This window comes from Propithecus coquereli, unplaced genomic scaffold (genome assembly GCF_000956105.1).
Source record: "Propithecus coquereli isolate 6110/MARCELLA unplaced genomic scaffold, Pcoq_1.0 Scaffold316, whole genome shotgun sequence".
In the NCBI taxonomy this organism is placed as follows: Eukaryota; Metazoa; Chordata; class Mammalia; order Primates; family Indriidae; genus Propithecus; species Propithecus coquereli.
Window position 1 is genome coordinate 2,286,754 of NW_012148797.1, and position 27,826 is coordinate 2,314,579.

Consider the following 27,826-nt stretch of genomic DNA (forward strand, 5'->3'; position numbering starts at 1 on the left):
TAGCCTCTGGGCTAACGGTTTGCAAAGGCGCTGAGCTGCTCTGGGCCTGGAAGACCGTTGAGTTGCTGCTGTTTCTTCTCTTCCAGCCTGCCCTGGAGGACCGGAGACCCCGTGTAATAACAGGGGTGTCTGCCTCGATCACTACTCGGCCACCGGAGAGTGTAAATGCAACACCGGCTTCAACGGGACAGCGTGCGAGCTGTGCTGGCCGGGGAGATTCGGGCCTGACTGTCAGCGTATGTGGCGCCGCTTCCCCGTGCTGTCACCTGTTGTCTAGCTCATCTACACCATCCGCCTGACCTATTAATAATCTTTTAATGTTTGAATGAACAAATGACCATGACATGAGCACGGTGCCTCCCACGCTGAAAATGCAGCCAGCGGGTGGTCAGCGGGGCTGTTGGGTTCCAATCCCTGATCGCTGGTTGCTGATCACGCTGTAATTTGTCTTACAGCCTGTGGCTGCTCGGACCACGGACGGTGCGACGATGGCATCACAGGCTCCGGGCAGTGCCTCTGTGAAACGGGGTGGACAGGCCGCTTCTGTGACACCCAGGCAGGTCTGTCATGGGAGTGCCTAGCCGCTGGCGGCACCGGGCGGCAGCGGACCCTCCTGAGAGCGTCCAAGTGAGGTTGGGGGTCTGAGTGACATTTGAAAAAAATGACAAAGCAGGTGTTCTCGTTTCCACATGGAAAAGGTGATTTGGATCTGTGGCCCTGGGTGTCAGGAGGTTGGCGACCTAAAAGAAAACTGGATGAAAAGATTTAAGTCAAACCCATGAAACCGGCATGTCCTCCTGTGCAGTTAGAGAAGGACCCACCTCAAGCACAGAATCCCGGGCTCAGACAAGGACGGCACCTTTTCAGGGTGGTTCTCGGGCCCAGATGGGTGCTGACACAGAGGCTGAGTGGTTTTGTAGACAACGGCAGTCTCTGGAGTCCCAGATCAGGGACTGACCCCTTCTGCGTACTGGATGAGCGGCCTCAGCCGGCTACCCGCTCTGAGCCTTGCCATGTTCAGCTGTCAAAAGAAGTGCGTAGTGTGTGGGGTGCTGAGAAACAGCAGCTGCCGTATCGTTGTCATCGTTATCATCGTTGTCATGTCTTGATCCTTACTAAGCGGCCATTTCTGAGGTCTCCCCACACCCCGAGCCCTATGTTCTGGAAGGTCTGAGATGTGAAGGATAAATGATCCGATGGGAATCACTGTTATTTCATCCTCCCTGGGGTCAGAGGGCAAGAAGAGGCTCTTCCTATGGGCTTCGGCCACCTGAAGTTTCGGGAATTCCCACAGTGTGGGTAATTCGGTTCGTCCTTCTCCCCCTCCTCCTGCCTCCTCCCCTAAACGCCCCATGGCTTCATGCTCCCTGTGCGCACCGCAGCCCCTCCCTCCCACTGCCAAAGCGTGGACTTCTCCCTAGCTCAGTGGTGCCCTCAGAAAGCCATGGAATTTCCCCCTCCAATTTTACCATCTGCGTCTGGAACCCCGTGTCCTTTGGGCCAGAGAGCTAATGTGCCAAGTTCATCCCTGCTGGCTAGTTTTGAGGTATCAGGTTTTAATTGGTTGCCCCTAAAAGTGACATATTTGCCTTTTAACCTGGATAATGTTGCAGAGATAGGGTCTTAATATAAAGGAGTAATCTTAGACCCTCGAATCTCCAGGCTGGATGGGAACTTAGCAAATCATCCTGTCCTCCTGCTATACAGGGCTCTTACGAACACAGTGGCAGGCCAGAGACAGCATCTTGGGAAATCTCCGTGGGCGTCCCCACTGGTCACACCAGGGGTGCAGGATGAATGGTGGCCCCTTTCCTTGCAGCTCTGCCCCCCGTGTGCACACCTCCTTGTTCTGCTCATGCCACCTGTAAGGAGAACAACACGTGTGAGTGTAACCTGAACTATGAAGGTGACGGAATCACGTGCACAGGTGAGTCCCCTTCGTGCACATGTGACGTAGCAGCGTGGTACAGGAGAGGAGCAGGACTTGGTCTCGGTGCCTGGGCTCCACCGTGGCTCTTCTACTTCCTTCCTGGGCTACTTCAGCAATACCTACCCACTCTGAGACTCAGTTCCCCTAGTGGGTTTTCGCATGCTTGACCTGCCCACCTCCCAGGACAGGGGGTTAAAATTGCTTTGCAAACTGAAATGCACTTTATTTTATGGTGTTTTTCTAACTCTACAAGTAATCCACTCTTCAAAAAATTCAGAAAATACACTACACTATTTTTTTAAAAAGTTAAATCTACACATACTCTCGCCGCTCAGTGAGAACCACTGTGAACATTGCAATGTCTGCCTGCAGCAGTTAGGATACAGGTTCAGCCATCCAGAGACCCAAATGAACAGTGGCATAAACAAGGCAGATGTTGCTTTCTGTCTCAGATAACAGTTTGGAGGGAGGCATCCAGGCCTGACACAGTTTCAGTCCAAAAGTTCATCTGGGGGCCCAGACTCCTTCTATCTTGTTGCTCTGCCTTGCTCATTTGCCTGGTCTGAGATGGCCACTACCATAGGCACATCCCAGGCAGCAGGATGGAGGAGGGAGAGAAAGGAGGCAAACCTCCTTCCCTTTAAGAAAACAACCTAGAAGTTGCTAAAAGCCATGTCTGCTCCCATCCCATTGGCCGGAACCTCATCCTCAGTCACACCTTGCTGCAAGGGAGTATGTAGTCTTTTGTTGGACAACCATGAGCCCAGCTAGAAATCTATTACTATAGAAAATGGAGAGCATAGGTATTAGGGGAAAGTTAGCAGTCTCAGCCACGTGTACTTTCTAATGTTTTTCATGAATAAATAACTCATATAGAAATATATACTTTCTTTACACAAATTAGATCTTGCTATACTTGCTGCTACAAGGCATTTCGGAAGTGGTCAGCACTCAACAATGGCAGCAAAGACCCAGGTTCTTTCTATCCTGCCATGCCTAGGGTGAGGCTTTTTGTCCTCAGATTTATTCTTCCAGATCTCAAGTTGTTGCCACGACTCTATGCATAAACGCAGGCAGGAGAACTTGGGCAGCTCTCCATCTACTTCTGAGGCTAGAACTAATCTATGGTTGGGTTGAAATTTGAGGGATCGTGAAAACAGAGACCCTAAGAGGAAGTAACTACACAATGTGGAGAACATGGTCTTTGGACCCCAACCAACCTGGGTTTACATCTCAGCCCTGCCACCTTCTGTCTGTCTTACATTTGTACCTTTGTCAGGTCAGTCAAGCCCTCTGAGTCTCAGTTTGTTTATCTGTACAATGGAGGTAACAATATCTATCTCACAAGGTGCTCAGTAATTGCACTAACTCTACACATATACGCGTGCTCACACACACACATACACAAACAAACTCTGTCCTAACATTAAAAACCCAAACTCATTCTGAAAATTGTTACCAATGTGGGACCCAGAGGTATGTGACAAAGGGGCCAGAAGTGGACAGATGTGACCAGGCCTGGTCTATGAGGATGTCACAAAATTATTACTGTTGCAAAGGCTAGCATGGGGGGCACAGGACATGGAGAGAGAAGACACCGACACATGGGGGCCCATTTACTGGCGCTGGGGTGACCCATACCGCTGACCTGAAGCCCTAGTCACATAGATGGCGGCAAGTCGAGCCCCCTCTCCCTGCTCTTGCAGTTGTGGATTTCTGCAGACAGAGCAACGGGGGCTGTGCGAAGGCTGCCAAGTGCTCACAGAAGGGCACGAAAGTGTCCTGCAGCTGCCAGAAGGGCTACAAAGGGGACGGCCACAGCTGCACAGAGATAGACCCCTGCGCGGATGGCCTCAATGGGGGGTGTCACGAGCATGCCACCTGCAAGATGACAGGCCCGGTGAGTCACTCTCCCCCCGGGGAAATTTGAGAGCAGCCCCTGTGTCTCTCTCAGCCTCGCCTCTCCACCTGCTGGGCTCTGCTTACCGTTCAGCCACTTCCTCAGCTTTCTTCCCACCCCAGTCTGTTTCAAGTTCAAAGTCAGTGGGCTAAATACAAGGTGGTATCCTAGGCAGAAAAAGGACATTAGTGAAAAACCTGGCACAATCCACATAAAGTGTACAATTAGTTAAGAGTAATGTACCAACATTAATTTCTTGGTTCTGGCAGCTGTGCTACGGTTATGTTAGATGTTAACATTAGTGGACAGAGCGTAGAGGGGAACTCCCTATGTTGTCTTTGCAACTTTTTTATAAATCTAAAAATTATTTAAAATAAAAGGTTTATTAAAACAAAGAAAAATTGGTAAGAAAAGTGCAAGTTTGGGCCCTCACTCAAGTCTTTTCGGAATGGGGTCCACGCCCCTCCGTTTGTCCAGTGGGGAGAGAAGATGGCATGGGATATGTGTGTTCATGGTTACAGACGCGGTCTCAGAGTCAGACCGCCTTCGAGTCTGAGCTCCTGGACTGACAAGCTGTATGGCCTGGGGCTAGCTACTTCCTCTCTCTGAGCCTCAGTTTCCTCATTTGTAAAGCAGGCTTCCTAATAATACAGACATAGTAGGGTCTTTGTGGGGATTAAATGAAATCATTCATTGATTCAACCAGTGGTCATCTGGCACCCCCTATGCACTACTGCAAGTCCCAGGGGTACCACAATAAAAAGACAGACAGGGTCCCTGCCTTTCTGGAGCTTATGAACAAGTAGAGGGAGGGGGCGATGCTTAGGACAGAAACAGATGCACAAAGTCCTTTCAGAGAGCACAAAGAGCTATGAATGAAGAACGTAAATCAAGCCAATGTGACAGAAGAATCTGGAAAAGCTATTGTATGTAGGGTGGTCAGGAAGGGGCTCTCAGGAAGTGACATTAGAACTGGGATGTAAAGGATGACATTTCATCACGGGCCTGTGTAAAAGCAAGACGTAGCAGTTATTTCACCCCCCCAGACAGGAGAACACAGTCTCTTAGTCCTTCTGAACTCCCCCTTGCTGGGCGGTGGTCCCCAGGGCACTCGGGATTCTGGGAGTCCTGGAAAAGGGGCTTTTTCCTCTTCTCCCACTCTCACCCGCAGGGCAAGCACAAGTGCGAGTGTAAAAGTCACTACGTGGGGGACGGGCTGGACTGTGAGCCGGAGCAGCTGCCCATCGACCGATGCCTGCAGGACAACGGGCAGTGCCACGCGGATGCTGACTGCGCTGACCTCCACTTCCAGGGTCAGTGTGACCAGCGGCTTCTGGCCCACAGCACCCTGCTCTGCAGGCCTGGGGGAGGGATCTGTGCAAGGGGAAGAAAAACAGAAAATCAAACCGCACTGCTCAGGCCCGGTGGAGGCAGCAGGCCTCCGTAGCAGAGGGACAGAGAAGCTCAGAATTGGGTCTTGAGCCATTAGAACCAGGAGAGAACTCAAAGGTTGTCTATGGTGAATTTTCCTAATACTTGCTTTTCCCAAGTTGCTTAGTAACGCTCGCAGCCCTTGACTGGAATTGAATCTAAGCACAGTTTAGGGCGTTAAATGACAAAGAAAGGCTCGCCACCTGCAGAAGCAATTTCTTAGCAGTGGTTTTGGTAGTAACACGCTGGTTGGTATAGACCCCATTTACTTCCAAGGATGGTTTGAATGGCTTGTAATAAGCGGCAGGTGTAATAAAACTAAGAATCATAACACACAAAGGAAAAAGTCGCATAGAAGTGCAGAGGCCTGGGCGATAGGGCATCTTGAAACCCGGTGGAGGAAGCCATAAAGGATTCACAAATGCTGTCCTCAGCCAGGACAAAGAGGGACTTCAGAGGTTCAGGAGGTGACTCAGGGCACTGCACGTTGTGGCTGATCAGTATTTATTGGGTGTCTCTGACTGCGGTTGGGGTTTCTTTGACAGATGTGGTCATTTTCAAGAGGCAGTTTACATACCTCAATAACAAATGTTGACTTAAAAACTTGTTATCTACCAAGTCCTAAGACATCTCAAATCCCTTCTGGGTGAGATGAGAACATAGAAGCAGGGAAAAGACATAGGGTATATAAGACACTGTCTGTTCTTGCAAGGAGTTTCGCAGTGTAGTTTTTTAAATGAATGAGGCAAGGAAAAGAAAGTTATAAGGCAGAAGACAGCAATTTATCTCGTGCTGATGGTGCAACTGAAACAGAGTGAGAATTGAAAACAGGGAGTTGAAATAGATATTTGGACACCAGTATTCACAGCAGTATTATTCACAATGGCAAAAGGAAGAAGCAACCAAAATTTCCATCAACAAATGAGTAGGTACGATGGAATATTATTCGGACTTGAAAAGGAATGAAATTCTTATATGTGCTACAACGTGGATGAACCTTGAAAACATTATGTTAAGTGACATAAGCCAGGCACAAAAGGGCAAATATTATACGAATGTCCATGTCTGAGGTACCTAGAATAGGCAGATGCATAGAAATTCGTAGAGACAGAAAGTAGAATGGAGGTTACCAGAGGCTGGGGAAGGGGAGAATGGGAAGTAATTGTTTAGATGGGTGTAGAGTTTTTGTTTGGGATGATGGACACATACTAAAAATGGATAAGTGGCAATGATTGCACAATATTGTAAATATACTTAATGCAATTAAGTAGTACAATTAAAATGGTCAAAATGGTAAATTTTCATGTTAGACATATTTTATCACAATAAAAAAAAATAGAGAGGCTGGGTATAGTGGCTCACACCTATAATCCTAGAACTTTGGGAGGTTGAGGTGAGATGATTGCTTGAGGTCAGGAATTTGAGACCAGCCTGAGCAACATATTGAGACTTTGTCTCTACAAACTATAGAAAAATTAGCTGGGCATGATGGTGCACACTTGTAGTCTCAGCTACTCGGGAGGCTGAGGCAGGAGAATACTTGAGCCCAGGAGTTTGAGGTTGCAGAGAGCTATGATCATGCCACTGCCTTCATGCCCGGGGAACAAAGCAAGACCCTGTCTCTAAGAAAATAAATAAATAAATAGTCAGAGAAGGGAAAGATCTGTAGGTAAGATGAGAGAAGGAGTCTTCAGACTTCCATTAAGCCTTCAGAGAGACTTAATAGAAGCCTGGGGCTGTGGAGACTTGATAGAAGCTTGAATTGAGCTAAACACAAAGGAGCTGGCCAGGCACTTCTGCAGGGGCGGACCTCATGGACAGGACAGAATTATCAAGGGCCAGCAGAGAAGAATGAGGCCATGCGGAGGAGATATCAAGGCTGCGACCCCAAAGTAGCAGGGTCTGTACTGAGAAGAGGAAGGAGACCAGGGAGAAAGGACGTGCACTGGACATAGAACAGAGAAAAGGAAAGGCTGGACCACGATGTAAGGTTTCCATCTGAGAGACCAAATGCAGTGGTGGCAGTGGGTTAAAGCAGGAGGGGATGAGAAGTTCGAAAGCTTAATTGGGATCATTCTGTGTTCAAGGTATTGGCAGGACTTCCAAGCAGAAAGATGTGATAGGCAGTTGCTGCTTAGGACGGGAGCAAAAGTGAGCAGCTTTGACCAGTTGATTTGGGAGTTATTTGCCTCCCCTGGGGAGGGTGAAGTCAAGATATGCTTAGGTTTTTCTTTAGGGCACAGTTCATTCAGCCCGTCCTGCCTGTTCCAAGGTGAAAACCTATCAAGGTCATGGAGCATCGTCCAACTTTTCCGGGAGACTTTTCTCTTCTGCTTTCTTATGAATGCCAAGAAAATGCTGGCAATGACACTGAGCATTGCACTGGACCTGCCTTCTGTTATAGCCGAGTGATTACCGTGAGCTTGCGATAACAGCCCAGCTTTCCCCCGAGGCACAGTTACAGAACCACCCACATTCAGGAGGAAGTGCCCACTCTCACACGGTTCATGGGAGGGCAATCTCGTAGAGTCTTTATGGCAACCAATTTGGCAATGTGTGCAACAGAGAGCCTTAAAATAACTCATACTGAGACTTAGTAGCTCCATTTCTGGGAACCCATACTACAGAGGTAATCTAAGAATTGAATAAAGATAAACATACCCACCCCAGCATTATTTAACATCACAAAAATTAGAAATAAAATATGTACCTAACAGTAAAGAATGATAAAATATACTGATACACATCCACTCGAATCCACTATTAAGAATTGTGTTGTCTCAACAAGGACATGAGGAACACCTGTCCACAAGATGTTGTATCGGTAAACATCTGCATTTCAGATATGGCCAAGATCACATGATCTATGGATTGTGCTTTTGGGCTATGATCAGTCCAGAAAAACTTAAAGTTGGCCTTTTTTGGTGCAGAAAATATCCATTTTGTGGCATTTTATAATGAACTTGACAATATAAAAATGTGACTTGGTTCTTGAACTATTTCTGATCTATTTCTGCACTCAATTGTTTGGGTAGAAAAGATATCAGCTATGAACAAATGATAAAAATCTTCCAGTGTCTTAGGAGGGAAATGGATTTTAAAAAGATCTTTTTCTAAAAGGCATAGCAGTGATCAGAAAATATACCGAGTCCTTGGCAGAAATTCACTGTAATGTATTTTTTTTCATAGCTGAAAGGTCACAAAAATTATTAAATTGTTAAGTGTAGGGGAGGGAATCGTGTTGCCAGAGAAAATTTATAATATTGAGAAATAATCATGATTATCTTTTTTTCTTTTGAGACAGGGTCTCACTCTGTTGCCTGGGTTAGAGTGCAGTGGCGTCATCATAGCTCACTGCAACCTCAAACTCGAGGGGCTCAAGTGATCCTTCTGCCTCAGCTCCAGAGTAGCTGGGACTATGGGCATGCACCACCATGCTCAGCTAATTTTTTTTTAATTTTTTTAGAGATAGGTCTCACTATGTTGCTCAGGCTAGTCTCAAACTCCTGAGCTCAAGTGATCCTCCTGTCTTAGCCTCCCAAAGTGCTGAGATTACATACATGAACCACTGCGCCTGGCCCATGATTTAATGTTAAGTTTAGAAAAGATTTCTGAAAACTTTATCTGCAATATGTTACCGTATTTATAATATATACAACATATAGATGAATAGGAAAAAAGACTGAAATAATGTGAAATGATGTCAAAATTAAAAGTTATCCAAAAACAAAGTAAAAATTCTGGAAGGAAGTATACCAAAATGTTAGCCATGGAGTAATGATTATTTCCAGGGAGTAAGATTATAAGGTGATTTTTGTTTATTTCTTTTTTTACTTTTCTGTATTGCCCTGATTTCTATAATGAACATATACTATTTTTATCATTAGAAAAGAAATAAATATTTTAAATGATGTGATTCAACATAACTTGAAGGGGAAGTGGCTTCCAAAGACACCCTGCGGTGCAGCTGGCTTTCCACTTCGAAAGTCTTCGAAGTCATTTGCTGGGAACAATGCCACCCAGGTGGGCGGACGTGGACGATTCCTTTCCTCCCCTGTCTAGATACCACCATGGGGGTGTTCCATCTACGCTCCCCACTGGGCCAGTACAAGCTGACCTTTGACAAAGCCAGAGAGGCCTGTGCCAACGAAGCTGCGACCATGGCAACATACAACCAGCTCTCCTATGCCCAGAAGGTGGGTTCCCAGTTAACAGACACTGTTCAGGCAGAGTCAGCAGGGGAGGAAGTTCAGCCTCTTCTTAAGATGGGGGAGACTTGGCCTGTCACCTTCTTGGAGGGGAGCACAGGAAGTTCCCGGAGCAATAACAATCATCACATCCATTTGTCGAGCATCTGCTATGTGTCAGGCACTGTGCAGGGTGCTTCCTCGACATTATTGTCCATCCTTACAACATCCCTGCAGGTAGGGGGAACATGCCAGGTAGGACAGGGATTTCAATGGCTTGATCAAGGCCACACAACCAGCAGGCAGGAGAGCAGAGATTCAGACCCTCCAAGGTGCTGGGTCCTGGCATCAGAAGTTTTGTTCCTTGGTAAAGAGATAACAGGTATAAAGAAAAATAAAGAGATTTGAGAGTGATGGAGCTTGGAGGAAAGGCCTTAAAATCATACCTTGTAGGCGTTCATCTCTGTTCCCAGTGAGAAATTGCCAGCTTGAAACTCCGAGGGACTGGCTTTGCAAATGGGCAGGCAGGGCTTCTGGGTTTGGAGGTTAACAGAGCAGCCCTGTGCAGAGAGCTCCATTTCCTTCCTGCTGTGGCTGAGAGCTTGTGCAGTCCCCATTCATTCCCTTCGCAGCCCCTCCAGCCACGGAGAGCTTGGGCTACTCCAGAGAAACTCGGCTGCTTTGTGGGCTCAGGGAGATCCTGCCTAGGCTTGTGGCTGTTGATCCCTTCCTGGTTTCCGGCTGTGAGGTGTGCACCTCGAGTCTGCCTCTGCCTTGGCAGTTGAAAGTCATGATTGAGAATAGACTTTTGGAGTCAGGGCTACATTTGAATACTGGCTGTGCCACCTCTTGGCTGGGTGACTTTACTTAACCATTCTGAGCCTCAGTTTCCCTATCTGTACAATGGCATCTACCTTGGTACCTACAAGAAAGAGAGGGCACCACTTTCATTCATCCAGTGGCTCAATCAACAAAAATTTAATGACCACCTACTATGTGCCAGGCGCAGGGGTACCATAGGCAAGATGAGACTGACTTCATGGAGTTTATGACTTGTTGAGGAAATCAGACATAAACCAAATGATCCCACAATGAATATGAAATTGCTGCTCATCCATGGCCACATCTGTGTCCCTGCAGGCCAAGTACCACCTCTGTTCAGCAGGCTGGCTGGACAGCGGGCGGGTTGCCTACCCCACCGCCTTCGCCTCCCAGAACTGTGGCTCGGGTGTTGTCGGGATAGTGGACTATGGACCTAGACCCAACAAGAGTGAAATGTGGGATGTCTTCTGCTATCGCATGAAAGGTAACTGCCCCCGCTACATTCAGGTTCCAGGCCGTGCAGCTGCTGAGCAATCCTCAGCCTGGCCAGCCACTCACCAAGGCGGGGCAGGGTAGCCAGGCTCCTTCGTCACTGGGGGTGGGGCCCTGTGTGCTCTGCCCTCCAGATGTGAACTGCACCTGCAAGGTGGGCTACGTGGGAGATGGCTTCTCGTGTAGCGGGAACCTGCTGCAGGTCCTGATGTCCTTCCCCTCACTCACGGACTTCCTGAAGGTGTGTACCATGTCTGCTTGGTTTTGCCTCTAGGAGGCAGGGGTTGCCTCAAAGCAGGTATTGGAGGGGCGAGTCCTTGAGAGAAGCCAAAGGCTCATAGTCATGGTTAAGGGCATGGGCCCCGGACCACTTCGCCTAAATTTGAAGCTTGGGTTTGCCACCCACTTGCTACATAACTTCAAACAAGTTACTTTCCTCTCTGGGCCTCAGTTTCTTCATCTGTAAAATGGAGATGAAGGTAGCACCAACTTCATAGAGTTATTGTGATAATTAGATAAATTCATACCTCTGAAGCATTTAGACCTGTGGCCAGTATATGGAAAATTCTATATTGATGTTAGTTGGTACTATCATCTCTGCTTGCATCTAGAGCAGTTTAAGAGTCTGATCTGCGAGGATGAGACACACTTTTGCCTTCATGAGCAGGGTGGGCACAGTTAGCTACATCTGCCCAGTTATCACTCACTGAGCCAAAGCAGCATGGGGCCTGTTTGCATTTTGCACTGTACTCATGTCGCTATCCTACAAGTCACATCCAGTGAAGAGAAAGCCCCATTTGGAGGAGGATTTGGTGTTGACTGACCAAAGAACTGAGCTAATAATAATGACAACAATAACAGCAGCTAACATTTCTTGAGCATTCACTTTGTACAAGGCGCTGCCCTGAGCCCTTTGCAAGGACATTTCATTCACGCCACAGAACGTAAGCTCCACAAGGGAAAGGATTTCCTCTGCTTTGACCGCCATTGTCTCCCAGACACATCAGATAGTAGCTGGCACCTGCTGGGTGCCCCATAATCACCTGTTAGAAGGAATAAATCCTCATGCAACCTTATGAGGTCACTTCTTCTAATATTTCCATTTTTTAGATGAAGATACTGAGGCTTAGCAAGATCAAGGATAAAGCCTAACACCCCCGAGCTGGGCTCAAACCCAGCCAGCCTGGTGCCAGACTCACTCTCATCCTTTATTGTGGGAACAAGGGCAGCCAGTGACTGGGCCACTGTCCCCAGCAGAACCGACAACCAGTGAGGAGAGGGGACTGGGCATGAGTATATGGCTTGCAGGATCCACTCAGGAGCTAGATCAAGGACAGGAAAATGGTGAGCCTTTGCCCAGGGACCAAAGGTATCTGTCTCACTGGTCTAAAACTCAGGGCCACCATAAATACACTAACAATAAACACCCACACCAATGTTTCTGCTGCATGGGAGCTTGGCTTGCGACAGCATTTCAAGCAAAGACAGTGTCAGAACAAAACCCTTCAGCAAATCACTCCCCTTCTCTGAGCCTCAGTAGCGCTGCCTGAGCAATGACAAAGTAAAACTGGGTGAGGCGACTTCTTGAAAGTCATTCAGTGAATATTCGTTGAGCAATTACTATGTGCTCGAGATACATCAGTGAACAAAATAGGCAAACAAAATAAGCAAGAAACAGAACAAACAAGTAAATAGTATTGAATGCATATCCGATGGTAAAAGCAAACGTGGTGCATGGGTGGGGGGCACCCCCAGACCCCTGTTCTGTGTGGAGGGATGGGGGTGGCATTAGGGAGAAGGGGACATGTGAGCACAGTGTAAACAAAGGAGAGGGATTGGGCTGTGCAGACTTGGGGGAAGAACTTCCCAGGCAGAAGGAACACTGGGCAAAGAATGGACGGCAAGAGCATGGCGGGCCAGTCTGAGGAGCAGCAAGGAAGCCCAGATGGCTAGAACAGGGTGAGTGAGAGGGGACAGCAGGGCACAAGCTCCAAGGAGCAACAGTGGCCAAATGTTTGGGGTCTCAAGGACCGTTAGGGACACTTTCTTCCTCTGAGTGAAGCGGGGGCCTTTGCAAGGTTTGAGAAGAGGAAACTCAAGATTTGACCCACGTTTCAAAGGACTGCTCAGGCTGCCATGTTGAGGATGGTCTGGGATGCAGCTGTGTCTTAGCCCATAAGATTTTCTGAGGAAAGGAAAAGCCCTCCTAGAACTCTCCCGAGGGGTAGTCAGAAGACACAGCACAGGAGCGGCAGCCTGAACAGGAATAGTCCTGGGTGGGTGATGCCCTGCAAGCCTCTCCAGCTGCCCTGGTCCTCGCACGCCAGGGCTGGCCCGTCTGATGACTTCCTTGCTCTCCCCAGGACGTGCTGGCCTATTCCAACAGCTCGGCCAGAGGCCGGGCGTTTCTGGAACACCTGACTGACCTGTCCATCCGTGGCACCCTCTTTGCGCCACAGAACAGCGGGCTGGAGGGAAGTGAGGTGAGTCAGGTCCCTGGCACCTGCGCTTTAGATTATTAGCATCTGTTATCTGTCACCACAACAATGCTGTGTCTGTCGCAAATTACCCCAGAACTCAGTGGCCATACGTTTATTTAGCTCAGACTCCTGCGGATCAGCTGTCACTCCTTCCGCCTTGCCATGCTCGGGTCTGAGACCAGCTGTCAGAGGCTCTGGCTGGCCCAGCGATGGCTCTGCTCCATGGGGCTGTCACCCTCCAGCAGGCTAGGCTGGGTATGTTCTCGGGGCACTGGCAAGGAGCAAGAGTGGCCAGAGAAAGCCCCCTCATCCTCCCAGGTGCTTCTCAAGCCTCTGTTTGGTCGCATTTGCTAACATGCCCCTGGCCCAACAGGTCACGTGGCTGAGCCCAAAGTCAAGGTGGGAGGCACTCAGAGTTACATGGCAAAGGGCGAGGATCTGGGGTGGAGGGAGAAACCAGGGCCACTGATGCAGTCGCTCTACCACACAGTCACGGCACACGTAACGTGAGGAATTGGCGGTATGTACTCAGTGCACCCACAGATGGCTGACCTGCAGGCTCTGACAGCCCCACCGGCTGCCCCAGGGCGGAGAGGAGCAATCCTTCTGCCCACCTGTTGCCCATTCAAGACACTCTCTCTTCCCAGGACACCATTGGGAAGCTCTGCTTTAGACAATAAAGATGACTTTCAATCCCACATCCTAGCTATAGGTGAGCTGTCGGCAGAGCCCAAACAAACAAAAGCCTGAGAAAAACTCGACATTTCCTGATCTCCAGCCGGATGCAGGAAAGCCAAGGCCATGAGAAGTGATCGTTGTTCTCTGTCGTATTTATCATTAAAAAAATGAAATAGTTTCCTTTGCATGCACCATTAAGAAAAAAGGAAAAAGACAAAATATTGTTTGGCTTTTTTTTTTTTAATTTCAGCATATTATGGGGGTATAAATGTTTGGTTACGTATTTTGCCCTTGCCCCACCCAAGTCAGAACTTCAAGCGTGTCCATCCCCCAAAAAGACCATTCTTGTGTTTCTCCTTTCCTCTCAGACCCTGTCTGGGCGGGACATCGAGCACCACCTCTCCAATGTCAGCATGTTTTCCTACAGCGACCTTGTCAACGGTACCACCCTGCAAACGAGGCTGGGAAGCCAGCTTCTCATCACCTCCAGCCAGGACCCGCTCCATCTGGTATGAAACGTCTGGGGTTTCTGGGAGAACTGGAGATAATGCATGCAAAGGGATAAAGTAGGTGCTTAATAGATGGCAACTATTCTAATGTGAAAATAAACTCTAAACCTGCAGGCAGGGAATGGTATTAACCGCACGCCACAGCATAGCACACTGACAATTAGGCAGCCCCTACCCCTTGGGAGACAGGCCAGCCTCAGTAGCTCGTGATAAAGAATGATAAGTGACACCATTTTAGCTGTCTGATCCCCCACCTGTGTTTCTGCCCACTTGTCAGTCTCTCCCAGGCATTGCGGTGAGCTTTGAAGTCAAATGACCCTGGGAGGAATCCCAGTTCTGCCACTTGCTAGCTGTAAGAACTTAGGCAAATTATCCAACCTTCCTGAGCCTCCATTTCCTCATTTGAAAAGTAGGGATGATGGCGATGGTGTTGGTGTTGATGATGACGGTGGTGGTCATTGTCATTACTTTGATGATGGTGATGTAAGGGAGGAAAAACTTCCTTCTACCTTCTTAGGGCTTTTGGCTGGGCCTGAGAATTAAACTGACATAAGACAGATTACCAGGAGAAAAGCACACACGTTGTATTTGAACTTTGATGTGCACAAGGGAGTCCTCTTATGGAAAATGAAGACTCAAAGAAGCAGTTAAGAATAAGAGCTTATACATTATATACTTTTAAACGAAAAAATGATAAATTTGTGGAGAAGTGACAAAGCAAAGGGGTTTAGGGTAAGGGCAGTAATTTGCAGGACAGTGACTAGGAAATAGATGAGGGAAACTGATGGAAAATAAGGATTATTTTGGTAGATTTATTTCTACAGATCCATTTTGGCATCAACTCCCAGTCTGCAATGATGAGAATGTTCTTCTCTTCTGGAACAGAAAAGGCATCTTTCTCATAGGAAATTTTATAACCTGCTTTTAGGTAGAAAGGAGGAGGTGAGAGACCCCTCCCTGCGTCTGCTGTTTCTCGAGTGCCTTCAGCTCAAAATAATCAGGTGCCAAAATGGCATATTTTGGGGTGGCATGTTCTGAACCCCTTAAGTGATGATATTGATAATGATCGTGATGACGATGATGGTGATGATGATTATGGTGGTGATGATGGTGATGGTGATGATGATAATGGTAATGATGGTGATGATATTGATATTGATAATGATTGTGATGATAATGATGGTGATGATTATGGTGGTGATGATGGTGATGGTGATGATGGTGATGGTGATGATGATAATGGTAATTACGATGATGGTGATGATATTGATAATGATTGTGATGATGATGGTGGTGATATTGATGATGATGACAGTGCTGGTAGTGGTGGTGGTGATGGTGATAACCACGATGTCTAAATCATAGCCTCCGTGATTCAAGGCTTGTGACATGCAGAGAATAGCACTGACATGTAGCAAGTGCTAAATAAGTATTGTTTTTTAATTCGTACCCAATAAATAATCTTTATTATTGAAGAGCAGTAGTTTAGACTAGTGCTTCTCGAACTTTAATGTGCATTTGAATCACCTGGAGATTTGTTAAAATGCAGATTGTGATTCAGCAGGTGGGGTGTGGGGCTTCAGCTTCTGCCCACACAACAAGCCGTGGATCACACTGGGAGCTGATCACCTAAACAATCCCTTCTCTAACAGTGTGGTGTGATGTTCAGAGCAGTGGACTCAGAGTCCAGAGGCATGGGATTTGTCACCTGGCTAGTCTTGGGCAAGCTATTGTTCTTTTGATCGCTCATGTGTCAGACAAATGGGTTGGACAAATGACCCCTGAGGTTCCCTACAGTCCTGGGGTAAGCTTGTTGGCATAAGGGCAACTAACATGTTCTGGGCGGTCCAGACGGTGAGCAGAAGTCTGGTGCTGCCCATCAGTGAAGACAGGCCTGAAGCCCAGACTCTGGGAGCCTCCACAGAGCGCTGCCCACGTGGAGGAAAAGCCACATAGCTGCAGATCTCTATCAGCTTCTTCTCATTTCCCTAGAAGGAGACCAGGTTTGTGGATGGAAGAGCCATTCTGCAGTGGGACATCTTTGCCTCCAATGGAATCATTCATGTAATTTCCAGGCCTTTAAAAGCACCCCCCGCCCCAGTGGTGAGTATGCGGGGTTCCTGGGGAGGGACCAGGAGGAAACCATGTCCAAGAGGCAAACTGTTGCTGGGAGTCCCATCCACCACCTCCCTCCTCTGGGGCCTGGAGGAAGCTCCCACATCCAAGGCAGCTGGCTTTGGGATGCCCAACCCCGGCTCATCCCCGCTCCCAGGCATTCGGAGACAGCACCTGTCACCATTAGGATCTGTTCACTGAAAGGGGCAGGATGGGGCAAAGCAGGGACCACTGGACGACGGTGAGAAATCCTGAACTCTGGGTTGGCCCCCCAACTTTGTAGTATCTCTGGGCCCCAATTTTTTCATCTGCAAAATTCGGCTCACATTGCTTCCCTCCTGGGTTTTGGAAAAGGCCATAAGTCAATAGATAAATGAAAAATACTTAGAATAGTCCCTGGCACAAAGTACATGGTATATAAAAGTTGGTTGTTGTTGTTTTAGTTAGTGTTCTAACTTTTTCCCCCAATCAGGAAGGAGGGGTGAGCTGCTAGCTGCTGGAAAGTTCCATAGCATAGTGGTTAAGCACGTAAGCTCCAAAGCCAGACTAGGTTCAAAACCTACTTTTACCATTAACTGACTGTGTGATATTGGACAAGTGTTCAACCTCTCTGTGCCTCAATTCCCATATATAAAAATGGGAACAATAATAATTGTCCCTATCTCTTTGTGTTATTATAACACTTAAATCGATTATTTCAGGAAAGGGGCTTAGAACAGACCCTGGTAGTAGTAAGGGCCAGATACATGTTCACATATCATTACTTTTATCCCAACTGGCTCCAAGATGTCTCAGGCCAGCAACAATGGGGTGAGCTCCAGCAGGTGTACCACTTTCGGGGAATCACTAGTTTTAAGAATTGGCCCTTCCCTCTGTATGTTCAGACTTCGACCCACCCTGGCCTGGTAATAGGGATGGTCCTTGCCGTCTTCCTGGTCACTGGAGCCATTGCTTTTGCTGCTCGTTCTTACTTTCGGCTAAACCGGAGAACAATTGGCTTCCAGCATTTTGAGGTAAGAGAGAGAAAAATGGGCCCATGATAATGGTGGGGGGGGTCCCTCCAAAATCCAGTCCCTGATCCGGGCCACTCCAGATGACTGGCTGATTCAGGGACCCCACCCAGGAGTTGGCGCTCGGCACAGCAGCAGAGGCAGCTACCCCACCCCATGCTTCCTGCCTCCCAAGCGGGGTCTCTGCCCCTGGGAGAAGCAGCAGTGGCGGCTCCCAGCCCTTCCTATGACTGGGACAGGGCTTGGTGAAGAGGGTGAGGGGCTGCCAGTAGCAAGACCCCGAGCCTCTAAGCCGGGGGTTTGGCCTAGGAGTCACATTCACCTTAGAGGATTCACCACGCAAGTGCGCGCCATGATTTGGCTTGGGCTTCAAGACTTGTTCTCACGGTTGGGGGACAGGGTCACGGACTTGCACAGTTAGAGGCTTCGTGCTGCAGCCAGTGGAACTCATTTCTCTCTATTTGAATAGTTGAGTCCACATCCAGGTCAGCAGCAATTGCTTGGCCGACCAGGTAGTGAGCATCCTTCCCACGTACTTTGTCCTCTTCCCTGGCCCACCCTCTCCTGCTGCCTCCTCCTCAAAACACGCTAGGAAAGGCTATGCAGAGCCCCCAAGCAGCAGTTATGCCTTCTAACAGAGACCTTGCATATTTATAGTCTCCAGGAGCAAAGCTCAAAAACACCGTTTTAGCAAAGGTGTACATGCTGTATGATTTCGTTCATATTAAGTTCAAGGACAAGCAACACCACTCCAGGGTGACAGGAGTCAGAACAGCGGTTACCCTGGGTGGGAGGGGGTATTGGCAGACAAGGGGCACAAGAGCTCTTCCTCGAGGGGCGGAAGCACCCTGTGTGCTGATTTTGGCGGTGGTCACACCTGGGTAGATGTGCATAAGCTGTCACTGAGCTGAACCTTAAGGTTGATGCATTTTATTATATGTAAATCATATCGCAACAAAGTACTGTTAAAAAGAAAAAGCTTCCAGCAGCAGAGGGTGGCTCGCCTCACCTGCCAACTTGGATGAGACACTCGTGCTTTGGCTGTCAGCCCTCACGCTTGTCTTTCCGAACAGTCGGAAGAGGATATTGATGTTCCAGCTCTTGGCAAGCAGCAGCCTGAGAACGTTTCGAACCCCATGTACGAGAGCACAACCTCAGCTCCCTCAGAACCTTCCTATGACCCCTTCGCGGTGAGTTTGCAATCTTATCTAGGAACGGGTTCAGCTAGGGGTGCAGGGTCGTGATATCTTTCAGCAAATCTCAGTGGAGGGCTTTGCACCAAGAAAAGTTCACTTCTAGAACGTGTGTCAGGCAACAAGCCTATAAGGCAGCTTTGCAAGACTGTACCCAATGCGGTTGTCCAGAGTTCCTGGTTCCTTTTGGGCAGACAGCAGAATCGTCGAATAGTTGGAGGGGTAGGGGAGAACCAGAGGTTGCCCAACCTCAATCTCAGGACCAGCTGAGAGGTCACACTGAAAATCTGCCTTGGGCTGAATTCGGCCACAAGCATTTACGAGGTAGCAGGTGTAAAACAAGACATAAGGCCATAAAAAAAAGTTTTCCTTTAGCTACCCTTTAAACATATATTGACTGACATTGTTCTCCAAGACTTTTCTGCCTGTTGTCAGAGCTGCTGCTTGGATCTGGAGCTACTTTTCTTTGATGATCCCTTTTATAGCAATGGGTTAATGTTCTGCGCTGGCCTCCCAAGAAGGGACCATTTACCTCCACAGTCAGTCATCCTTGGGCTTCGATGGGGCCTCCACTGACTTCAACCCAGGGGGACCCATTGGCAGGGTACCCCGTTCACACTGAGTGTGGAAGGTACATACTGCCTGCAGTTTATTACTAGTTCTGGATTGAAAAATTAGGAATGAAACTTAATTTTTCCTTTTATATAACAATCAGAAAAATTGACGGCCAGTATGTTGAGCATCCTTGTTTACCTAGCAGACTGAGCTGACACCGTAACTCAGGTCTAAGGAAACACTGGAATCCTGGTTTGTGTGGGTCTACAATCCTCACGTAAAATCAACCAAAGGCAGATAACTGACGTAATTGTTTAGTGCACATACATATGTTATTTCCTCTGCAAGACTATAGTTATTGAATTTTTATATGTTAGCACTGAAACATTACAAAAATGTTTTCTTGCACCGTGTTTAAGCTTGTGCAGTGCAATAGATGTTATTATTTTTCTGAAGTAAACCAAAAGTAAATATGTTGTGGTTCTTTGTGCCTGTGGTAGCAGATTCAATATATTTACAATAGATTGAAAAATAACCAGATTGCAAATCACAGCCTGTCTTTTACCCTAACCATGTAAAATTTCGGGTCCACATTTCAAGCGTAAGTTCAGCTAAATTGCATTTATTAACTATGAGGTGTTTATTCCTGTAAGCATTGTTGAGATCAACTTCATTGCAAAGCAGGGCAAAAATGTTACATCCTCTTCAAAGCACCCATGCCTTCCCAAGCATCTGTCTTCTTCTGAGGCTCCATCAGCACCGTGCACAAAAGATTCACCTGAGGCAGGCGAGGGAGTAACCTAGAAGCAGGATTCAGCTAAACCTTCTGTTTGGGCCAGGTGGCAAAAATATTCTGGTAACAAGAATCCTAAGCCTGACGTACAGTGACGTGGTACATTTGCGTGCCTTTTACACTGGGGGTGGAGGTGTAATACAGTATCTGTAGCCAGTGCAGACACCTTCAGCACCACTCGTTTCACCCACGAAAAACCATTTCTAGCATCCACGACGCTAATTCCCAAAGCCTCGGTGCTGGTCAGAGCTCAAGACAGCAGAGGGTTTGGCGTGGCCATCTCTGGAACGTGGCCTCTGATTATGCTCTCTCAGACCTGCAAGAGCCACCCCCCGATTCAGGATGAATTTTCAACCTGAAAGGAGTTTTTATAATATTATATGCCACCTTTTGTGGGGTGCTTCTACCTTGCTAAACGTCGTGTCTCGTTTAACCCTCACACCTCCCTGCGAGGTAAATATTGTTATGACCCTTGGTAGATGAGGAAACTGCAGAGTTGGGGTGATTTGTCCAGGGCCACCCAGCTTCAAGCAGCAGAGACTGAATGGAACCCCAGACTGGGTGGCCCTACCCACCAGACCATCCCACCTTCCAGCACGAGGCAGCGCCATGTCTGATGAACGAATGCGCCCACCACAGGGCACTCGGGGAGAATCGTGTCTTGGGCCTCACCTCAGTGGCCATGAGAAACGTTCAGCCTGGAAGGATTCAACAACGGGACGACCCGCGCCCTCACCGCGTGGTTCACAGCTCTCTCTTTTTCAGGACTGTGGTGAGCAGCAGCTCGAGAGCAGCGACCCCCTGGGGGCGCTGTGAGGGCCTGGACGTAGAAGTTGGCCGTCACCCACCGCCCTCAGGGCCCACAGAGCCTCCTCACCCAGACCGTCCACTGTGAATTCTCAGCACCAGCTGCCTTTGGGGAATGCAAGGTCCTCTGACGTTTTAAAGTGCAAAGCGCTCAAAAGCCGTACCTCATCTCTTTGGTTAATCTGGGAGTTCTGTTTCTGTGGGTGCGGGGTCATGTTACTATGTCCACCCAGGGGGACTTCTCCCTCCTCCGACCCTCCGCTGTTCTTCCTTTGCACCTTCGGGGGGCAACTTGCCACATTCTGCCCTACACCATGGGTAACTGTGATCTTGTCTTCCTTCCCTGTTAGATTGTAAGCTCCCGGAGGCAGGGCCTTGCCTCGTTTGTCTTTGTATCTCAGCCCCTAGCCCAGTGCCTGGCACGGGAAATGTGCTCAATAAATGTTTGTGGAACAGAAATAAAGTCAATGGAACAGATCTAGTGTTTTGGGACTTCACCCAAACAGGAAGGGTTGAACTTTGAAGGCAAAATCTACTTTAATAGGACTGATTGGGGGCCTTTTCAGTTAGTCATCACCAGCCTTGTAAATTCTTCTTTCTTAATTCACTCATTCGCTTGTTTTTGTGTTTACTTTAAGAAGACATGATAACCACAGCGAGATGCCCCTTCACACCCACGAGGATGTCTGTAATCAAAAAGACAGACAATAACATGTATTAGAGAGGATATGGGGAAAACGGAACCCTCAGACATTGCTGTTGGGAATGTAAAATGGTGCAGCCACTGTAGGAAACAGTTTGGCAGTTCCTCAAAAAGTTAAACATAGAGTTACTCTGTGACCCAAAAATCCCACTCATAGATATATACCTAAGAGAAATGAAAACATGCCCACCCAAAAACGTTGGGTGGATGTTCAGAGCAGCATTATTTATAATAGCCGAAATTTGGAAACAGTCCAAATGTCCATCAACTAATGAATGACTAAAATGGTGGTATTCCACACAGTGGAATATTATTCAGCCCTAAAAAAATGTGAAGTACTGCTACATGCAATAATTTGGATGAACCTTGAAAACATGTTAAGTATTTACACACCTATAATCCTAGCACTCTGGGAGGCGGAGGCGGGAAGATTACTTGAGCTCAGGAGTTCGAGACCAGCCTGAGCAAGAGCAACACCCCTGTCTCTACCAAAAACAAAGGATAAAAAAACCGGCCAGGTGTCTTGGCGTGCACCTGTAGTCCCAAATACTCGGGAGGCTGAGGCAGAAGGATCACTTAGAGTCCAGGAGTTTGAGGTTGCAGTGGGCTAAAATGACGCCACAGCACTCTACCCAGGGTGGCAGAGTGAGACCCTGTCTCAACAACAACAACAACAAAAAAAAAGACAAGGAAACTGAGCCCCCCTCCTCACAACTTCCTACCCCTTCATAAAAAAAAAAAAATCATTAAAAAGGTATGTTAAGTGAAAGAAGCTAGTTACAAAGGACACATATGATTCCATTTATATGAAATGTCAAATAGGCAATAGAGACAGAAGTAGATTAATGATGAGGGGTGGAAGGAGGAGTTACTGATAATGGACACAGGGTTTCTTTTGGGGTGATAAAAGTATTCTAGAATTTGATAGTAGTGATGGTCATACCACCTTATGAATATACTAAAAAACACTAAATTGTACACTTTCAAACTGAATTTTAATGAAAAAACTGAATTTTATGGTATGTTGTTAACTGTATCTCAAAAAAAATTGAAGACATGACCACTAGTATTAATAATGCTCCATCTTTCCAAATATCATAGGCGGGCTGGCTTTGGGGTTTTTTTAGTACAATTAACCCACCAAAGAAGGAAGAAGATACCCCTCTGCTTTGGAACTCACAGCTAGAGTGATATGACCAAAAACCCTTCCTTCAGAAGGCAAAGAAAAACCTCTGCCCCACCCACCGGAAGAAACCAGCCTTGGGGTGAAACCATCGAGGGAGAGAGAGAGAGAGACAGAGAGAGGAGAGAGGCGTGGATGGTGCCCGGATAGAAGCCAGGCCATGGATGCACTGGGGCCTGCTGACTCAAAACAAGCCAGAAGGCTGAAGGGACCCAGTGCTTTCCCTTTACTGGGAAAGCCCCTCCGCTGAGACCTGGCACTCAGCCCCTCGCAGCCACTGGCACCCATGGTGTACTCTATTTTCCTGCCACATTGAAACTCATCTTCCCTAGAATCTAAAATCGCGGAGTGTCACAACTGAAGATGACCTGAGATCACCATGCTCCGTGAGCACAGGGTTTTGGGGGGGGGCTTGCACACCCTACAACGCCTCCACAAGTAAAGCAGTTCCACTCTTATGTGATTTATATATAGTTTTTTTCTTTAGATTATTAGGGAGCTGGGGGTGGGGGAAGAGTTCCAGGAATGGCCAAAAAATGTTTGACAACCACTGATCCAACCATACTTTTACCCATGAGAAGCTGAGGCCCAGAGAAACCACATGCAGCCACAGGTGACACTACTGGCTGGGACGTGGGTGGAGGAACTCAGCTTCCCTCTCCCTAAGCCCAGCGCTCTCCTTCCTCCCTGCAGCCCCTGGCCCAAGGCCCGCATCCCCAGCATACATGGATTTTGGCTCTAGATTTCATTAGGGTGTGAAATTTCATTTCATTTCTCCCCGTCTCCCAGTGGAAGATCTCTCACAGTCTCGCCATGTTTTTATTATCAGTTTTCAACAGGCTGAGTTCTGAAAATCTGAAATCTTATTCATTTTGCATTGAAACTCTGGATACAAAACTTTGGACCGACAACTTCCTTAGCACCTTTATTCTACACCTGCGAGGGATCAAGTCCCCAACTGGAAACAGCTTGGTCCAATTAAAGTGTACAAATAAAATCCAAGTCCTTCGGATGTGAGCGATTGCGGAAGGCAGAGTCCAGGCCGCTGCCCTGAACGTGCACCCTATAGGACAGCAGATAGGTCAGGGCCCACTCAGAGGAGAATGCAGAAACATCCCAAGGGACTTAGCTTTAGGTTGCATCTTTATACAAGGAAAATTACATCGGAGCCCAACCAAGCCACAGATTTATAAAGAAACACTCAACAAAGCCTCTTATTCGTGTTGTCCAGACCCACATATTTTTCCATTATGTCAAGCTCCTGTTATATCCCTTTCTCAGGACTATTATTTGCTGGGATCCTAGCCCTGAGGCACAGACAAGAGGAGGGGTGTGTGTGTACCTTCTTAGAAACATCTGAGATTTATAATCAGAAGAAATAGGTTCAACTGAAAGCTCCTTCACTTCACAGTTAAGGGAAAGCCGTAAACCAGCCTCCCAAGGTTGTTAGGATCATGTATCAGCCGTATGCTGGCATTACTGTAGCAATGAGCAAGGACTCAAAAACCCGACTCCAAATTAGCTTACACAGCAACTGGGATGTATTGGCTGGTGAAGACCAAGAGGAAGGGAGGAGGGAGGTTTCAGGGTTGATTCCACTCTGGGGCTCAGTGACACCACCAAAGACCTGGTGTCTTCCTGCTCTGCCTTCTGAGGGCTCCAATCATCCTACAGCAGATTTCCTCAGGGGCATGCATTGGCCTTATCACTCCCGTATTTCACACCCACATAGCGCGGAAAGTCTGATGTGCCTGGTCCTTGCCTTCGAAATATCCGAAGTGCCTTCCCCATCCCTGCGACACCAATCAACCTCCCATCCACATGTTCTGAGTTGTCCGTCGGTGGCAGTACTGGCCAGGGCTGGGGACAGAGGGGAAAGCCGGGTTGGGCAGATCTCAGACGCCCCTCTCTGTTGCCCTCACAGCCCAAATAACTTCATTCCACATCATCAGGATTTCTGCTGAGCCAAGTCCAAAGTTCTGGAAGCCCCAGAGTGTCTCGTAAGCTCGTTCGCAAATCCAAGAAAGAGAAGCAGGCCCCGTTTCTGTCAGAGAAGCAGCTTGTCACTTTCTCTTGGATGACACGCTGTGATGGGAACAATGCCAAGCTTCCAGGAAACCGCCCCAAAAACGAATGTGGGGCAGATCTGATAGCGAGTCCACCAACACCCACCATTACAGGCACAAAAAGGCAAGTGATTCAAAGGAGAAAAAAATAAAATATCCACAGGAGGAGTGAACGAGATAAAGGTATCAGCAAAATGAGATGTCAAGGATTTAAAGATATTAAACACACACACTTAAAAAGTTAAAGAAAAGGGCCGGGCGCGGTGGCTGACGCCTGTAATTCTAGCACTCTGGGAGGCCGAGGCGGGTGGATCGCTCAAAGGTCAGGAGTTCGAGACCAGCCTGAGCAAGAGCGAGACCCCGTCTCTACTAAAAAATAGAAAGAAATGATCTGGACAACTAAAAATATATAGAGAGAGAAAAAATTAGCCAGGCATGGTGGCGTATGCCTGTAGTCCCAGCTACTTGGGAGGCTGAGGCAGAAGGATCTCTTGAGCCCAGGAGTCTGAGGTTGCTGTGAGCTAGGCTGACGCCACGGCACTCTAGCCCGGGCAACAGAGTGAGACTTTGTCTCAAAAAAAAAAAAAAAAAAAAAATTAAAGAAAAATAAGGTCTTCAAATTATTTATAAATTTATCCAAAACCCAGTACTGAATTGACTTCATAACACTCCTAACTCCATATTTCCTTTCCTTAAAACATTTCCAGCTTTCCCAATAATTCAATTACAAATAAACATGTGAACCACCAGCTTCTCACTGTTCTGGAGGAGGGAACTCCCTGCGGTGGCGCATTACAGGTCACCTGCTGCCCACTGGGGGCTGTGCTCACCCCGACCTTCCATCTGGGGCTTAACTACACAGGCTTCAGGCTCCAGAAGCAAGGGGGTGTGCTTGCTGAGGGGGGGTGTGCTGAGAACTCATCACCTTTGACCTCTTCTCTCAAGGATATCCTTCTTGGGGTCCATTAGAATCTTTTTTTTATCCAAGACTTCCTTAATTTCTTTTAGTAGAAATAACCTCAAGTCCCAGGAAAAAGGCATGTTTAGAAAACAACACTGTGGATTCATTAGAATTTAACATGGCTTTGCCGCTGACTTAAGCACTCAAAACAGATGACAATAACCCAGATGATACAATTCAAACTTTTATTTGGCAGTAAGTTCAATAGCACAGAACACATAAAATCAACATTTAGAATAAATAGCAAATTCACATTAGAATAAATACTTACGTCTACCTAATTTGCATGTATTATGCCTGATATCATACAGGCGTAATTTGTCATTCCATTAAACAATTAGAAAACAATCTTCTAAGTCCGAGTTCAAGCCTGCAGGACTAGAAAAGTACAGAAGCACTGTCACAGGTCGGGTTCCCCGAAAGAAGACGCCAACACGGAGACTGGCATGCAGGGAAGTTTACCGGGAGTGCTGTGGGTCTGGCAGGGCCAGGCAGGGGAGGTGCCTGGGGAGCTCTGGAGCTGGGATGGCCCCACAGGGTTCTCCAGAGTTCGGGTGGGGAGGCCAGGCCTTTGTACCTCCACATGAAGCAGTCAAGGGTTACCAGCAGGAAGGGGGCAGGACCCGGGCAGGCAGGGGTCTTCAGCAGGAGAAACTTCCAAAGAGGGTAGCAGCAGTGAAAGGCCAGCCAGCAGCACCCCAGCAGTGGGGAATAAGTCCTTCAGTCCCAAGGGTCATCTGGGCAGCTGAGCCCAGCACCCAATACTAGCACACTTACAAAAAAAATGCAGTGCAATGAGAGGTATATTCAATGAGTACTCAAGCCTACAGCTCGAGTACACACACTGGCCATACACATAAATATGCCCAGAAAGCAGCTCATGAGAGAACATGGCACATTTATCCAGAGCTTCTTTCTCCTATCTGCAACCCACCTACAAGGTTAGTCACCAGCATGCTCTCTGCAAGGGAATCTTGCCATTGCCACCAACGCGATCCATTAGAACAGGGGCCAGCAAGCCACAGCCTGAGGGCCAAATCCAGCCCACAGCCTATTTTGGTAAATTGGGTTGTAATGGAACACAGCCGTGCCCATTCCTAGAGTAGCAGCAACAGCCAACGGCCTGCAAAGCCAAAAACATTTCCTATCTGGCCCTTTCCGGGAAAAGTTTGTTGACCCTGCATCAGAGCAAATTCACTCCCTTCCCTTCCCTTCTCTTCACCCACTCACTGGTAGCATCAAAGGTGAGCTGAACTTTGAGCCAAGCTCCAAAATACTAAGGCAAAAAATAAACAAACAAACTGGTACAAAAGGAAATCAATATTAAGAGGGTAAAACAGGCTATTAGTTGAACAGAGTAATCAAGGAATCCTGCCTCTCGCCAAATTTATCCCTAGAGCATTCTAGACAAGGGCCTCAAGTGGGTGTTTGGCAGAAAATGAGCACTTGGAAAAGTGGAATTCCGATATTGAGCACATCCACTTCTGCATAAAAGGCCCTTTGAGAGGAAGAGAGAAGGAAAAGCCATTTCATTCGTCTGAAGCTAAATTAGCTAGGAGTCGAGACTACTTTTCATTTCTCCTTTGCAATAATTAAGAGGCCCAATGCATTCAAAGCAACTAGTGATTTCGTCTGAGATATGCCCAAATCAGTAGCAGGTGGTTTATGTTACATGGTATCAATGGTGATAGCAGAAAATAGAGCTAAAGAGGAAAAGTTTTTAAAAATTAAAAAGAGAGGGGATATGTTAGGAGGAAAGTGAGAGCTCTAAGCCAAACACCTAAAATATTTTAAAAATCAGGTAAAATCACCTGTGCAAGTCCCTTCCAAGGAGACCTGCTATGGGTGCCGTGAGTCTCCCTAGCACGGACTGCCCCGAACTATGATTTTGTGTTCACATAATTCTTAGAAAATCAGTCTATGCAATGTTTTAAAAAAAACAGTAATTTTTTGAATACTAAAGTTACTTACTACTTAAGTTCAAACTAAAGTTATTCTGATTGCTTTACAA

The 27,826-nt window shown here is 47.5% G+C and overlaps 1 protein-coding gene across 1 annotated transcript in view; it reads left to right on the plus strand.

Moving 5' to 3' along the window:
- STAB2 (stabilin 2) overlaps positions 1-21,346 on the plus strand; it is a 168,907-nt gene extending 147,561 nt beyond the window's left edge. The window contains exons 54-67 of the mRNA XM_012650245.1: positions 87-236; positions 456-560; positions 1,820-1,927; positions 3,637-3,830; positions 5,002-5,143; positions 9,324-9,457; positions 10,589-10,754; positions 10,897-11,003; positions 13,126-13,245; positions 14,289-14,429; positions 16,422-16,532; positions 17,429-17,557; positions 18,628-18,744; positions 20,861-21,346. Of these exons, the coding sequence (XP_012505699.1) occupies positions 87-236; positions 456-560; positions 1,820-1,927; positions 3,637-3,830; positions 5,002-5,143; positions 9,324-9,457; positions 10,589-10,754; positions 10,897-11,003; positions 13,126-13,245; positions 14,289-14,429; positions 16,422-16,532; positions 17,429-17,557; positions 18,628-18,744; positions 20,861-20,911 (1,775 nt within the window). The 3' untranslated portion in view covers positions 20,912-21,346. The remainder of the gene's footprint in view (positions 1-86; positions 237-455; positions 561-1,819; positions 1,928-3,636; positions 3,831-5,001; positions 5,144-9,323; positions 9,458-10,588; positions 10,755-10,896; positions 11,004-13,125; positions 13,246-14,288; positions 14,430-16,421; positions 16,533-17,428; positions 17,558-18,627; positions 18,745-20,860) is intronic.
- The last annotated feature ends 6,480 nt before the right edge of the window (positions 21,347-27,826 follow it).